This window comes from Phasianus colchicus, chromosome 19 (assembly GCF_987193195.1).
Source record: "Phasianus colchicus chromosome 19, bPhaCol1.hap1.1, whole genome shotgun sequence".
Classification (NCBI taxonomy): Eukaryota; Metazoa; Chordata; class Aves; order Galliformes; family Phasianidae; genus Phasianus; species Phasianus colchicus.
In genome coordinates this window covers 10,814,442-10,830,360 of record NC_143454.1, presented here as the reverse complement: position 1 = coordinate 10,830,360, position 15,919 = coordinate 10,814,442, and the positions used below count along the sequence as shown (strand labels likewise).

The following is a 15,919-nucleotide window of genomic DNA, read 5'->3' as shown; positions in this document are numbered from 1 at the left end:
TAATGACTTCTCTACATTTTCTGCTATTTTTATGAGAAAGCCAGGAAGGGCCTTTGAGAAGCGAGGTGTGCAGGGCTGGGAGCACAGCAGTGGGCAGTGAGGCAGCCCCAGCCCTGCTGTTACTGCACAGGGGAAGTGTGCCAGTGCTTTTGGGTCAGGTCATGGTGTTTGCTGCAGGAACAACACTAGCAGCTGCTCACCACGCACCCAGGGTCGCTGTACAAGCAGGGATGTGCCCAGGGGCATGGTGACTTTGCTGGGTAGGAGGGCTGTCAGGGGCTGGAGAGAGGTTTTCCTGGGATTGCAGGGCTGTTCTGATGCCTGAGCACTGACATACTGCCATCAGCAGCTCTGCACAGCCCACGGGGTTTGTGCCTATCCAAAGGGTTGGAATGTGCTGTGAGCAGAGGATGTGGGTGAGATGTGGCTGCACGGAGTTGGCAAGGGCACTGTAGCCTGGAAAGGACTGAGCAGAGGTGCTGGAGCACTTAATAAAATATCTAAATAAATCTTTAATATTTCTAATTGCAAATGTACATAAATTGCACAGCCACATCATTTCTTTGAACACCAACAACTTTCTCTGTACATTATTACATAGTTTAAAAGGAGCTGAAGGAGATTCAGCAAACACTTCCACTTTGCATTTTTTTTGTTTTTGTTTTTAAACATACTTACAAAAAGATTTTTTTTCTTTATAAGAGGATATAAAACATAGCGACTGCTTATCAGGAACAAGTATCAGCTTAAGCAGATATACAGAGAGAGGTATATCTTAAGACACAGTGATGTATGATAAAGGAATATGTGAACATGGAGACTGCACTTCGGGGTGCTGGCAGCTGATGCAGAACCACGTGGAATTTACAGCAATGTCACAGCTCAGGTAACCTGTGAAGTCAGTGCTTGAACACGACACCCTTTTTCAAAGCATGATTGTTTTTGGATGTTGTATAATGCTCTCAAGACTGGATTTGGTTTGGAAAGCCCATGCTTCTGTCATCTCCCACTCCTCCATGCCCTCCCTCTGATATTCCTCGAGGGAAAAGGTGCCAGTTACCCCTGCAGGGCTGGCCCATGGCTCAGATGGTTCTGAGCAGCACAGGGCCACACAGATGAGCATTGTATCCTCTGGGGCTGGGGAATGGTGGTGGCTACAAGCCCACACTCTCTACGCTGGGCAGGGTGCTGCGAGTCCTGGATCAGACTTTAGTGTGTCTTGTGTTGCACGTTGGTATGGATTTAAGTAACAGGAGAAGCCCATGAGCATTCTCAGCATTGGATGCAATTTGGGGGCTGCTCTCTCAGCAGACTGTGATATCTCACTCAGGTCCACTTGTGTCCCTTCTTCCTTTAGGAATATTCACAGCAGAACCCATGTCCTGTGCCCTGCAGCGACCTGCGGGCTGGCTGCCAGGCCGGCGGACTCAGCATGTTCTCACAGTGCAATCAGTGCTTTACAAGCAGAAAACAAAACCAACCAGACTCAAATGACAATGCAGAGTGACACAGGACTCTTTGGATGGCAGCAGGATTTGCTTAATCTGGTGCAAAAGGGGCTGGTGACTGTGCTGTAGTATTGACTGGCGTAGGGAAGGACCTGAGTCCCTCCGGTTAGTTGGCACTGCACTGAAGCCATAATCCCTGTCCAGAAGGATGGTACTCAGAGTCTGCAGAGACCCCAGAGTATCATTCAGTCCATTTCATCCCCCTTTACACAAAATTTTGCTCATTTTTTCTTTTTTTTCCAGAATTGTTTGCTACAGATTAACAAAACCCCAAATCATAACTCTTAAAACAGAATCCTTGAGGTGGGCCAGCCTCAAACCTGGATCCCTGGCTGCTCCCCCTTCCCTCAGGTACCCCATGGGGAGGAGGCTGAAATCATAACCTGGGGCTGGATCCAGATTTGCCAGATGGAGTCCACCTCTGCTGAACAGCAGTGAGATACAGCCAAATCTTGACCAAATAAGCAGCACCAGAAGTAAATTACTATATACAACCGTTAGTGAGATAGATACGTTACAGTAAACACTGAAAACATTTACAAAAAATATTAAGACTTGTATTAAGATAAAAATCTGAGTGTTTTAGTCTTGTTTACACTTTGACAAGTTTGCACTAGAACAGCCTCTTATTTTAGAAAGCGCAAGAATGAAAAAGAAAATGGAGCAGATCACAAAACATTACGCATAGTGGTTGCTTTACCGCGGTGCTGTGAGCACCTCCTGTAATTAATTGCCTCTGCTATTGCTACGCCAGGCACCAGGGCTGGGGCTGCAGCTGGGTACCTGGCACTGCCACTCTCTCACACACACACACATATATAAATGTACAGTTTATAAATAACAGAAACACAAACAGAAGTAACAGAACTGAGCTGAGCCTGGATCTTAAAATCTATTCCCCAAACCTTGACATGGGAAGGTTGTACTTAGGTCCAGTTGTTGATACTTGCAGCGTAAGGAGACACAGGAACAAGGGGCTGGGGAAGCTCCACTGTAAAGAGATATCATCCTGATTGGAATTCTGTTTTATACTGGCTTAGGAAACTAAGCAGCTCCAGAAGGTATTGGCACTGGAACTTGGAAGATTTTATTTTTTAGTAACTCACTGTGGAAGGACTTGAGCAGCCTGCTGTTGCAGCAGGGCATTGTGCTCAGTGATGTGCATGTTTGAGGTTACCCAGGATTTTCTGACAGATCTTGGGGAAAAAAAGCAAAAAGGGGAATGGCAGTATAAAAGCAGTGCCTTGGCTGGGGAGGCAAGCGCACTTTGCTTCAGCACTAACCAACTGTGGTGTGGGTGGGTCTTTCCTCCAGCTCTTAAGAGGGCACTGACTGCACCCCCAGATTTTGTCCACATACAAATGGAAGCGCTGCCTGTGGGGGTGTCTGCCCCATGCCCTGGTAGTGCTTCCATTCCTTTATGTTGAACAACTTTCATCTCTCCCAACACCAGTATTTTGGAGCTCAGAAACAATTGGCTCTAAAATTCCATCTCAGGGCAAGAGCAGTTTAAAAGTCTTTTTTAGCAGGGTTCTTATCATGTATATAAAGAACAACAGCAGAAGTTACTTGTATGAACCAAACTGTTCATGGTACCCTGTGTATTCCTAACCTGCCTGGGTCTTTCTCCAGTTGTAACCTTGTCAGCTGTGTCAGGTTCTTCAAAGACATCTGTGCTATTCTCCACATGCTGTACTTGGCATAAACACTTTTAGTGATTACTTTTCTCTGAGGAGCTCCTTTTGGGGTCTCTGTGTACTTGCACCATTCTGCAGGCGTTGGTGGGCTGCGGAGACCTCAGTGCAGAGCAATGCGTTCGCTCCTCCAAGGACCGGAGCTGCAGCAGCTGCAGCCACACCAGGCTTGGCCCAGGGCTTCCAGGCAACAGAAAAACATTTACAAAAATTAAAAAAAAAATAAAAAATCATATTAAATTTTGAAAGCAATTGCATGAGGAAAGATGCTGTTAGTGAGCCTTACAGCTGTGGGGCAGCATGGCAGTGCAGAGCTTATGGCACATCGCGTCCTGCTCAGGCAGCCCGGCGAGGCTGCAGGTGGTACCTAAGCTGTGCAGAGCTCAGTGAACGTCCTAGTACCTTTGACTGTACATTTACACGTGGCAGGAGGAGCTAGGACAGGCGGTCAGCAGTGTGTTAAACTTTAGTGGGAGGAATAGGCAGATGTCCTGTACACTGTACACTGTCATCCGTGTCTCAGAGAAATCTCTCTGGCTCTTGGTCCGAGTGACCTGCTCTGAGACTGGGAGTCGTGAAGCTCTAACTGAACAACCACAAACCAACAAACACCGTGGCGGCAGGTCAGCGGCACAATCCCCCGTTAAGGAGGTGACCCCTCCGCTGAGCAACATGTCTGTGTGTGCCGGGGCTGCGCGTCTCGGCAGTTAGGAAAGTCTAATCCTGGCTTATGCCTGCACAGTGCTCCTGACAAAGGGGCTCTCGGTGGTGGCTGCTGTTCCTGTTGGTTACTCCCTTATGACCATGTTTTACATTCTTCAAGCCGGTTAATTTCCATGCAGTGCTCATTCCCAATTTAAAGAGGACAGTATTCCAGAATATGGGCTCTTTTTTTTTCTAATGCATACTGTGAAAGAAAAGAAATACAATTACCGATCTTCATGGTTCTTCATGGCTGTTCTTGTTTCTTTGCCTTTTTTTTCCTCCCCAGAAACAGTAAAAATCTCTGCACAGAGCATGACATCCCCATAATGAACTCTTTGTCAAGCATGAAGTTGGCCACGTTCAGCCTGGCACTCCCCCTCTCCACAGCGAGCACCAGCAGCAAATCCAAACCCTGCACTTCACTCACAGCTTGGGGACAGCAAGCTCAGGTAACCTTTAATTTGTTCTGTGGTTATGTGTGTGGTAGGGAACACAGTGCCCTGGAACTATTGCTTTACAAGACTTGTCCCCAGTGTTTGTGAGAGCAGAAGCTGGGAGTGGAACCAAGAAATCCTGCAGGGCCCAGATCCTCCCTCCACTGACACAGGAGCCTGAGGCCCCTCCTTCTCATAGGCGCTGCCCAGGGCCCCACAGCCCCAGCAGCACCCACATGGCCCCCACATTGCACTGAGCGAGCCCTGACCATCCTGCTGGGCTCTGCCCCCGTATGGGCAGAGTTCATTAAACTCTGATGTGCTGTGCAGATGCCCTCTGGACAGCTACCCACTGCAGAAGTAAGTGGCAGCACAAAAGCTACATAAGGAAGGCCAAAGGCTCAGGGATTGCTCTGGGGATGGGGCTGTGCTCCAGGGGGAGTCACAGGAGGAGCAGGCCAGGCTCCTGCCAGCCCTTGTCCAGCATACGCTGCCTGTACTGAGGGTGCTGCCCACTGCAGGCTCTGCCCAGCTCCCTGCATTTTGCCTCCTGCAGCGCAAGGACATTACTCCTTGTTGGGAGGGGGGAGGCGTATCCTCTGGGCAGTTTGGAAGGAAAAGGTTACTTCTGTTTAAACATTAAACACTGATTTAAATCCAACAGTGACAGCAATTCTCAAATATATCTTATTTCCTTATGCCACTCATCTCACACTTGCTCTTTCCGTCCCCTCAATGTGCTGGCATTAGCATCTCCCACAAAGGCTCAGTCAAGCGCGCCGTCCGCAGTAAGGAGCTGGGTTCTCTGGGGAGAGAGCAGCCGTTCTCTGAAGCCGCGGCTCACACCTGCTGCTGCACGGTCTCTCTGGCCAGGCCTCCTCCTGCGGCAGCGCCCTCCGCGGGTTAACAATTACTGCTGTTTCTGAATTCTCCATTCTCTGTAATCTGCAATTTAGTTGGGTTTGTGGGGGAGATCCCATTACGTGTCTGCATGCTGTACCTCTCTTTCAGCTGAGTAAGGGCACTCATTAACCGTGCGTTGGCAGCATCCAGTGAAGCAATGCGTTTCTCCTGCAAAGAAACAGACAGGGGGAACCGTCAATGGAAACACATGGAGAACTGTCTCTGCCGTACCACGGGTTGTTGTGAGCTAGCAACCCATGGGCCTTTGGGACCAGCACCCCTCAGCAGCCCACTGCTGACAGCAGGTCTACAAATGGCTTTGCCTGTGTTTTCCCCTGCTGCTGCCAGGTGAGCAGACATCTCTGCAAGCTGTGTGCTCCAGGCTGGCCTGGTAGCAGCCACATCCCAGCCAGAAGGCTCTGTGTGCCGGACTGGGTTGGTGCTGGTGCATGGTGCTCTGCAACCTCCAGCAGCTCCATGTCAGGCTGCATGGCTGTGGCTGTAGCCTGGATTAGAACTGTGCTGGGCTGTGCTGTGCCAGGTTTGCGCAAAGCCTGTGTTTCCTTCAGGGAAGCTAGAGTGAAAGCCCCTGAAATTCTGGGTTAGGACAGAATTTGAGGATTATTTCTATGAGGAATAAATATCCTCACTGCAGGACCAGCTCCAGAACCATCTGCAGGGGAGCATGAGAGTTCTGCATGGCTGCAGGGACTCTGGGCAGCAGTTCTGCAGCCCTGACCCCATTCAGAGAACAGCTCTGGCTACAAGAGATCCCTGTTAGAGCTTCTGCCCTGCTCCCAGCCTCATGGAGGCTTTGGCACATCAGGCTTTTAAACAAGCAGAATCTGCGCTGAATAAATTTTATCATACTATGTTCTAATTGGTCCTGAACAAAATGGAGATAAAGTACTTTTTCTAATTTTTCAATGATACAGAAATTGTATTGTTTGCTTTAACTGCAGCTGTTATGAAGACGATAAGATTCCTGTTCTAAAGCATAGTTCTCTCCCAAGATGGTTATTCCTGTCGGTGTTTAATTGATTTTGTTAGTGTAAATAAATGCCTTAAATGACTTGTGGCCTCCCAGGACGGCTATGATGGCATAGCTTATCCTCACTGATTACACTGAGGGGTCCAGTGCAGTATCATGGGGACAAGAGCAAGAGCTGCCATACTGCAGCCTGATCCTGCCATGCCTGCACATTTCCTGCTGTCTGCTGTGAGCAGGCAGAATGAAAATAACACAGAAGGGCACGGCATTTTGCCTGTGCAACTCTGAGGATCACACACAGTGTGAGATGACGAGAAGCAGAAAAGTGCACCACACAGGCTTGGGTGAGAGCCCCATAGGTAACACTGTGGAGCCTGGAGGAAGTGCTGCTGGTTGCAGCCCCCAACTGTGTGCCCCACACTCCCCCTTACCTGCCAGGCTTTGCCCTAGCACAGCAGGGAACATGTGCTGATTTACTGGCTTGGAACAAATTACCGTACAGGAAAACAGTGATTCTTTTTGCAAAGTTACCACCATCTCATCTCCCTTTTAATTAGTTATACAGTAAATTAGTCATGAGTGGTGACTCACAAGAGATTAATATGGTCATTAAGAGAAAGCCTACAATTCACTAGCACCTAGCCATAACCTGAAGCTGCCTAAACAAATGAAAAGATGATGGGCTGTATTTTCAGATCCTCTGTTCCAAGCACAGTGTTTTCCACCACCATCTGATGCCCCTCTGCCATTCTAATCTGTACCACTAACTGTGCTTCCCTCAGCCCTCGTACAGTCCTGCACAGACTGGCCGTGGCCCTGGGAATCCCTGCAGGGAGCAGTGCTGACTCCCATGTGCTGACCATTTGCACAAGGTCAGTCTCCTGGCACTGCCATTCCACGCTCTTCCAAGCTACAGGCCCTGTCTCCTCCCCTCTGCTCCCTCTGCCCTGCAGGCATGCTTTCCTTCCCTGCTCTGTGCATTTGCTCTCCTCTTGTCTATCATTCCCCTGCCCTTCTGTTGGCTGTGCCCTTCTCAAGACTTTGCTCCAGCCACCTCCTCTCTGCTCGGCCTGCTGTCACCCCCACATCCCCATGTTACCTGCCAAACACCAAGGCTGGAAAAAGCTGCAGAATGCAAATGCCCTGGCAATAGAACAGTGTCCTGCTGAGGGCTGACCCACCCTGTCACTGACTGCAGCTTTGTGCTGATGCACCCCATGCACGTGGTCTGACCGCACTTGATCTAGTGCTGCTGCACAGCAGGGAGGCTGCATGTTGGCAGAGTCACTCCAGAGTGCTGCAACCCTCAGTGTCAGGGACTCACCTGTGCATCAATGATCTTCTGCTTGGAGTCCACGGCAGCCTGCATTTCTGCGTGGTCTTTCTTCAGCTCCTCCTCAACTGACATCAGCCTGATAGCCAGAGAGACAAGAAAATAAGAACATGTTTTCAAGATGCAAAGTGCATCATCTTTGTAGTGTTTTGTACTGCTTAGGGAAGTGATCTGAGAGCTGGGGGCACCTGGAGGAAAGGGGACCCTGCAGGCCTGCAGCTCCTGTCTCCCTGTGGTACGGGTTGGCTTTGTGAAAAGTACACTTCATAAGAAGAACAAAAAGTATCCTAAAGGCCCTCAGTGAAAGGGCAGGGACAGCTTTAGTTGGATGCTTCATCAACACTGAGGAAGAAAAGGCTGATATGCACCTCTGCAACATGTGGGAGGAGGTATGAAATGGTAGAGACCCCGGCCTGCAGCCCCCAGCATCCAGACGAGATCTGGGCACTTAGCTGAGAACGCAACACTGAGGCACACTGAGATGCTCTCACAACAAGCAGCTGTGTGTTCAAACTGAAAAGGGACATGGGTATTGCCACCACCTGCTGTTACACACAAACCAGTGGTTCAGTGCATCATTTTTCTGGCTATTAATTTTGTCTAGACAACCACAGAGCACACTGCCCAAGAGCTTAAGTGATTAAGGCCAGGGAAGGAAGACTTATTTGTGAGTGCTGATTAAAAAAGCAGAGATGTGGCTCTGCTCAGGTAAGGTGAAACTAGTGGGACTGAACAACGTGGTCAGCGCTAATGCCAGCCCTGCTGCCTCCCCCAGCTGCCCTGTACCTGCTGATGATGCCCTTCATCTGGATCTCCTTATCCTCCTGCTGTCTCCGCAGCCGCTCCTCGCTCTCCTCCAGCCTGGCCTGGTACTCCAGCATCAGTTTCTGCGTTGTCTCCTCCTGGCATTTGAAGCGTGTCTCGTACTCCTCCAGCTTCTTGTTGGAGATGCGCAACTTGTCCTGCAGCACCACCAGGTCCTGCTGGTACTACAGCACGCGGGGACAGACAGGAGGAGAAAACATTTGAAGCACGTCATCACGCATGGCTCTGCCCTTGCCAGGGTTTCCCCACAACCCGACTGCCCCTCTCCTAGCTGCAAACCCATATCAGATAACCCTGCTTGCCGACACCTCCTCTTCCGTCTTCTCCATGCTGTGCTGGGAGCGGCGCTGCGTCCTGCAGGGCTGGCACGGCGCTGGCACGTTCAGAGAATGGACTGTTAGCAGAGTTCAGCAGTTCACATGGGGAAAGCAGGTTAGAGTGACTGAATGGCAAATGCACCTTCCTCACACTACGCGCAGGGCTAAACACAGGCAGGAAAAGCTGAACTGGTGGGATTTTGGGTTAATGCACGAGCTCTTCAGCCTGTATCAATAAACAGGAGTGCTCTGCAGATGCTGAAAACACAAGTGCAGCAGCCCCAGTTGGAGCAGGTGCAGCTGCCTCCCGGATGGGGCAGCTCTGGGCTGAGCTGGGCAGAGGCAGTGCTGCAGCCCCACATCTCAAACCCTGCAAGCAGATGGCAAGCCAGGGCTCAGTCCCAGAAGAACTGCTGCATGAAGCCAAGACCCCACAGGCTGTGCCGATTACACAGCTGAAGCTAAACAGCAGCAACAGAAGAATCACATAAAGCAATTACAAAAACAGTTTTCTGACTCAGCAAAGCTGGGTTCAGCTGTTCGAGAGCATTCAGCGCAACTTACTTTGCTAAAGGAAAATTCAGTGCAAATCTGTGTAAGACTTTAATTTCAAAGTTATCTTTGAAAACCGTCTATTAAAAAATCTTAACTTTAATGACCTTAGAATCATTAACACACACCTGATGTTGTGAAGAGCTGTGAGTCAGACTGGAAAAAAAAAACACCTGGGCCATGAGAGCAGTTATAAGGCCACAGGTGTTGCATAAGTACAAAGAAGAACATGCTGAATCCTGAACTGACTGTAGCTTAAAACAGAGCCCTGCCCTTTGGCCATCTCCAGCCACGTGAAGCATTCACATTACAAATGTTGTATCCTGATGCTGTGAGTCCTGCTGGGGAGCTTCCCTGCCAGATCAGCTCCTTTGGAGAGGAAGCACAGCCACTGAGCCCTATGCTCCAGCTCACATAAGCAGTGCTCTAAGAAAAACCTCTCCTCTTCCCAACTGACTGCAGAAGGAGCTCATCTCCTCCAGGCTGAAGGTGTGTGATGCTGAGGGGCCTCCTGATGGCTAAAGACTGAGTGGGAAGGGGCTGTAAGCTCCTCCCAGCTGGGCACAGATGGCCACAACAGATCGCTGTTTTTCCTTTAGCAAAGCTTTTACTAAGGCACTGAAAGGACACAGTTTGCATGTAGAACTCGAGTGATGGGAAACAAAGATGCCCATACAGATGCACAGAAGCACTGAAGTCAGACAGAAGGGAGATGCTCACACAGGAAAGATTAAATACCTACCCTAGACTTAAAATAGAAGCGGCATGAGTGTAAGTGATAGCGGGAGAGGCCTCAGAGCCCGAAGGAATCGCTCCCGTCTCTACAACACTTGTCTCACTCCTGGTTACCATTCAAGTCTTACAGTAATGGGAAGAGAGATTATGCTAATGATGATCTTCGATGTCAGTGACTTTACAGCAAAGTAAAAAAGATGCTGCGTGGCAGTGAGACACCGGAGCAGGGAGGACACCTGTGGCCTTAGGACAGGGACCGGTTTGCTGCAGAAATGAGTTCCTAACCCTGACCTCAGCTCCCTGAAGCAGTTGCTGGTGAGCTCTGCTGCCCATGGGAGCCCAGACAGGGCCAGAAGGCAGCCAGGCTGGGCTGAGGGACACCCACCCCACTGCAGAAGCACCAAACCTCGCTGGAGTGTGTCAGTACCAGAATGCAGCAATAACACAGTGCACAATGCACGGATCTGGAAGTACTGCTTTCATTTGCTGCCTACTGGTGTCTCTGCTTAGGTCACATTCACAATTTCTGTACATGTGCAAATAATGCCAGCTAACCACAGAGCTGAGCGTCTGATCAGTGCATGTCTGTGCTTGCAGGAATACCCAAGGAGGAAAGAACCCATAAAAAACAGGTTAAGCTTTCCCATCTGCCATACTACTGGGGGAGCCCCCACCTCCCGCTCCCTGCTCTGCCTCTTAAAGGTGAGAGCCCCAGAATGATATGACTGAGCAGGGGAAGGCTACAAAACCAGAAATGTCTGTGCTGCAGAACAGGAAACAGTTCAGGGAGGGAGAAGCCTGCAGCCTGCTTGACCTGCTGGAAGTATTGGTCGCTGGGATGCAGCAAAGCACATTTAGGAAACATCCCAAATGCCCAAGTGCAGACACCCTACAGTGCCAGGCTGCTGAGAAGTGCCAATTCTGCAGCAGCTTAGGGCCCCTCTGGCACTGGGGGGGGGGCTCCAGCTGAACCCTCTGGCTCTGACTTGCTGGCAGACCCTGCACAGCCTGGAGCAGTGTCACTGCATCAGCGATGTCACACCAGGCCCCAGTGCTGCATCCAAGACCAGAATCTGGACTTAATTTTTAGGTCTCCTTACAGTCTCTTACCACAGGAGCTGCTCCTTGCTATGCATCCCTGCAATTAGGCAGGAGGGTGCCAGTATCCTACTTCTGGTCTCTGGATACATTTAATTTATTTTCTAAGCCTTTCTTCCCCTGCAGCCAGGGGGAAGCAACAGGCACTGGCTGGCTCCAGGTGATGCTGCAGAGCAGCCCTGACTCCTGGCTCCCACTTTTCTCACTTGCTTCCATCACAGCAATTCCAGTCAGTGTATGAAGCCCTCCCAGGCAATCCCCAGCAGCGCCCTGCGAGCAGCAGGGCTGAAGAGCCCGACAGCCTCTGTGGGGCAGCGCGGGGCCGGCCTGCCCCCGGCTGCAGCTCAACCACATTCAAGGAAATCCTCTCTCTATTTAGAAACTTGATTCAATCCAATCAGGTTTTACCTTTTCTGCTTGGCTGAGCTCGTCCTTATTCCTGAGCTTATCCCTGTGCTTGGAATCTGGGTCAATGCTTTCATCTTCTAAAAACTGCATGTTCATATTCAAAAGCCAAGCAGCAGTGCGGTCCAGGGCATTGGGGTTCACAGGAGAAGGGGCCTACAATGAAACATACAACCATAACAAAAGAAAAACCTGTAACAGAAAGGTCATGAAGCCAGAGAGAGCAGTTCCTTCCAAGCCCTCTCCCACGCTGCTCCAACAGCAGAGAACAGATTTGAGCTACCAGAGGGGCAGGAATACCTCCTGGTGTGCACCTCCCATGATTTTGCATCAGAAACATTTGACAGCCTTTGACAGGCTGAATTCTTCCCTCTGCCATCCCTATGGAACAGGCAAACAAAGGTGCGAGGCAGCAGAACCCTGCTGAAGTGAACAGGCCCAGGTTACCGCAGCAGCTGTCACCTCTGCAAGCAGAAACTTCACTCAGCTCTTCAGTCTCTGCTTCACTGCGCTGTGTTCTTGCTTGCCAGGGAGCCTTTGCACAGATGAAACCACATCTTCAAAAATACGCCTTCTTGAAAAGTAACAGTTTCTTCTTGGGGGAGGCTCTGTACCAATCAGGTCCAACTTCCCCAGCTCTCCCCGGAGCTCACAGGGTCGGTGGGCCCAGGGCGCAGCACTGCTCTTGGCAGGCACTGGGGCTGAAGGCAGGACTGCGAGCTCAGCACCTTCCAGCTGCATTACCAACTTGAGGAAGTGAAGCTGCAGCTATTTCCCCTCCATCCTGGCTCATTATAAACAGCAGTAATTATCCTCTTGGATGAACACAAGGGATCTGGATGACCTGTTCAAGTTAACAAGGCAAAGAGATTGGGAAATTTCTCCTCCATTCAAAGCATCGGTGCTGGAAGCTTTCCTGTGCCATCCTTCAGCTTCGTCTTCATTTCCACAACTTTCACTCAGAAGCTCAGGCACTGCTCATGGAGCACTGAGGGCCGATCAGAGGAGAGCTGCCCACCTCAGTGATGTAAAGGCCCTGGGTCCAGTGCTCTCCACTAACAGAACCACTGCCCATCGGCCCTTCTGCCTCCTCCTCCTTTCTCTGAAGATGTGGGGAAGTACAGCCTGCTCCTGTCCAGCATGGGTTTGATGGCAGCCCAGGTGAACTGAGGAGCTGGAGGAGGTACTGCTGCAGGGCAGGAGCGAGGAGCTCTTCTGAAGGCAGTCCTCCTCAAGTGGCCACCATGTGGGAGCTCTCGGTTCTTGAGCAGCAGTTTTATGATTCACAGCCAACAGACAGGTGAACAATGTGATTAAGGCTGAGAGGTGCATTTTGGGGACTTCAGCTCTTGAGAGAAGGCAGTGAGGGCAGAGGAAAACTCTGAAACACCAACTAGCTGGCCAAGGTCACCCGGTGTCCCCAGCACTCTTCTGGGAGAAACTGCCCCAGCAGGCAGCTGTGGTAGAGCTGTGCCCTCTGCACCTAGCAAGTATCGATCCACATTACACAAATGCTGCTACATGGCACGCCTGCTAATGTCAGTGCTTATGAATCAATACAGCGTGCACAGAACAGCTCTGGATTGGGCTGAAACCACCTGCAATGAGCAGCACTGCCAACAGCCTCCACTTCTGCTGCTGAAATGGAACCTGTGCTGAGGAGCAGGCAGCTTTGGCCAACTGTTCACCTTCTCCGGGCTGGTATTACTGTTACAACTCTCCCTTTAGGCACTGAGAGGCCCTCCTGCGTTAATTTTTTTTAACAGGGTTATATCTGAAATGTAAAACAAAAAGCAGTTTACCCATGCCAGGAAAGCCAGAGGGCCCTTGGTCTGCGACCTACTGCTTCAACCTTAGCACCTTGCACAGCCAGAGCTTTGTGCAAAGCAGATGTGCTCCAGGACCTGAGTGCTGCCAGGCTCTGCACAGAAGGGACTTTGCTCTTGATGGGAAAACACCTCTTCCTTCCTGCTCTCGCCTCCCCGTGTGCACTCACAGGAGGGTCTAATGGAGCAAACTGGGGTGTCCATGGACACCATGGCTCTGGGGGAACGGGAGCGGGAGTACCGAGCTTTGTAGATACAAGAAGAAATGAGGGCCTGGTCCGAGTCTGTGAGATGGTGCTGGGTTGGCTATGGCATGGGATGAGAGCCTGCGCATGGAGAGGCAAAGCAGTGACAAGGCGGCAGTGCAGGACAGAGGCGGGGCTGCCACCGCCCTCGTGGCCCTGCCACCTCCCGCCCTGCATCCGGCACGCTGCGCCGTGCCGCGCGACAAAGGAGCGGAGGATGAGCATCCGGCCTCCGGCTCAGGCCAGGCTGCTGCAGGAACCGCGCTACCATCACCGCGCTGCCACGCAGCCCGCTCCCACTGCAGCAACCCCCCCTGCCCCACTTCTCCTCCAAGCCCGTGGCCTGGCCCCCTCCCACCCCCCACAGCTTCGGCCCCCCGCTCACCTGTTTGTGCATGGTGCGCTGCTTCATCTCGGGGCTGTCGCCCTTGGAGGAGGAGGACTGCTGCCGGAGGCGGGCCCCGCTGCCGGGCCAGTCGGGCGAGGAGGACATCATGCTGCCACTGGACGGCCGCTGGTACTGCACCGCGTTCAGCAGCGAGGGCGGCGTCCTGCCCCGGCTGACGGGCGGCGGCGGCGGCGGCGGCGGCGGTTGGTCTATCCGCCGCTGCGGACCCGCGCTGTTCTGCCGCGGCATGGTGGGCTGCCCGCCCTTCTCTGAAAGCGAGAGCTGCCGCCGGGCCAGTTCCCCCGTCCGGCGGGTGAAGTCCTCGCCGGCGGCGGGGCCGGCGAAGCCGTGTTTGTTGGCCGTCAGCTCCTCGCTGTTGCTGTGGGAGCTGAGCGAGCTGTGGCACTCGGAGCCGGAGTCGCCCAGGCCGCGGGGCGAGAGCGGCAGCCCGGCGGCCATCTGGTACACGGGGTTCTGGAAGGAGAGCGGGGCCAGCAGCTGGGGCCGGCCGGGCGCGCTCTCGCCGCTCGGCGTCGTGGGCGTCTGGCCCACGCGGCGCACCGTGGCCATACCCGTCATGCCGCCCTGCTGAGTCCGAGCGGTCCACGCGCCCTGCAACTGCCCCAGGGACGACTGACTGTCATTGAGGGAGTCGGCAGCACCGGGCGCGTTGGCCCCGCTGTCCAAGAGCCGATTGTCTTGCAAGTCCACCATGGACAAACTCTTGCTGCCATTTGACATCTGCACGTCGGGCTCATTGGCCTCTGAGTAACTGGAGCTTCGGGCAGGTGAGGGCTGGGCCCCAGCAGACCTTGTGACAAAAAACAAGTCCTTGTTTTCAGGGGTTGGAGATGGTAACCGTGTGAAATCTATCAGACTGCGGGGAAGTCAGTGCGCAAGGAAGAGGAGAGGAAAACAAAACAAAACAAAAGAAGAGTTGTGAATGCCACACAGGAGCAGGAAAACATTATCACTCAGAAGCAATCGGTGTGGCAACGCTGCGCGGGAAGCAGGCACAGCCCGCCCTGCAGGCACAGCGCAGCAGGAGCGGGGATGCGGGCAGCAGAGCGGCCCTGGCACGGAGCTCTGTGCCACACTGAAGGTGTTTGCAGGCTCACAGCCTCTGCTTCACCATCCACCTCTGCTCAGCATGCTGACAGCTTCCAGCTTCCAGCTGGCTGTGCCCTCAGCACTGCTGCCTGCCCTGTGCCTGGGCACTCAGCTGCCTCATGTTGGCACAGCACCCCGCAGGCCAGACCCACACTGCGCATCCGAGGGTCAGACACAGGGCTGTAACTGCAGAGCCAAATCCTAGCAACTGAAAGTTATCCACCCCTCGCTCCTGCTGTAGCAGATAAATTCAGGCAATATTGATTTCTTGCAGACAGGAAGAAAGAGCTTTGCAGTAGCTCAATGTGAATATACCACTGATCAAAGGTGATGCACTGTAAGCAAGTATTTGGGTGATGGCATACTAGTAGAGACCCTCCATAGCATTAAATAATTGTACCTCAAGCTGGGAAGCATTAGAGATGAAAGCTCTGATTACAGCAAGTCCAGCCATTGCTGCCTTTCATTCCTAATTAAACTGTTAAGAATTATGGAGGTTCCACTTACAAACTATTTTATTAGCAGTGTCTTTCAATTTATGTGGGCTCTATTTCATTTTCCACAAACAGAAACATTTTTAGTCTGCAACACAGTCATCTTTCCCATGAATGATTTTTCTTACATAATTAGGCCCAAAAGTGTGTTTGGTGACTGTGTCTGTGAATCACTGCTTGTTAAAAACACCCATTTATTATACAAGCAGGATGGAGTAGACTGGAACTGATTGTTAGGCCTCTACAGCTCACCCACTGGTAGTGGAATGCCCCGATTTGGACCACACTGAATTCAGCACATACCTTATGTCTTACAAAGATGGCTAAAACCAATAAATCCTGCATATGCAGACATC

General features: G+C 51.8%; 2 protein-coding genes across 15 annotated transcripts in view; one reads left to right on the top strand and one right to left on the bottom strand.

Annotated features, from left to right (window-relative positions):
- The window catches only part of TTLL11 (tubulin tyrosine ligase like 11), a 48,935-nt gene extending 44,609 nt beyond the window's left edge, over positions 1 to 4,326 (top strand). Inside the window, exon 10 of one of the 2 annotated variants that reach the window (XM_031601916.2) lies at positions 4,194 to 4,326. Coding sequence is in view for 1 of the 2 variants with exons in the window: in XM_090121088.1 (XP_089977214.1) it covers positions 4,194 to 4,234 (41 nt within the window). In the remaining variant the exon portion in view is untranslated. The remainder of the gene's footprint in view (positions 1 to 4,193) is intronic. The other variant, XM_090121088.1, reaches the window with a different exon arrangement.
- A 15-nt stretch (positions 4,327 to 4,341) lies between these two features.
- The window catches only part of DAB2IP (DAB2 interacting protein), a 177,205-nt gene continuing 165,627 nt past the window's right edge, over positions 4,342 to 15,919 (bottom strand). For 12 of the 13 annotated variants that reach the window (XM_031601910.2, XM_090121080.1, XM_031601907.2 and 9 more), the window contains 5 exons: positions 13,957 to 14,836; positions 11,504 to 11,656; positions 8,355 to 8,557; positions 7,560 to 7,647; positions 4,342 to 5,412 (listed from right to left, as the gene is read on the bottom strand). In XM_031601910.2, coding sequence (XP_031457770.2) covers positions 5,245 to 5,412; positions 7,560 to 7,647; positions 8,355 to 8,557; positions 11,504 to 11,656; positions 13,957 to 14,836 — 1,492 coding nt within the window. In that variant the 3' untranslated portion in view covers positions 4,342 to 5,244. The remainder of the gene's footprint in view (positions 5,413 to 7,559; positions 7,648 to 8,354; positions 8,558 to 11,503; positions 11,657 to 13,956; positions 14,837 to 15,919) is intronic. The other variant, XM_090121079.1, reaches the window with a different exon arrangement.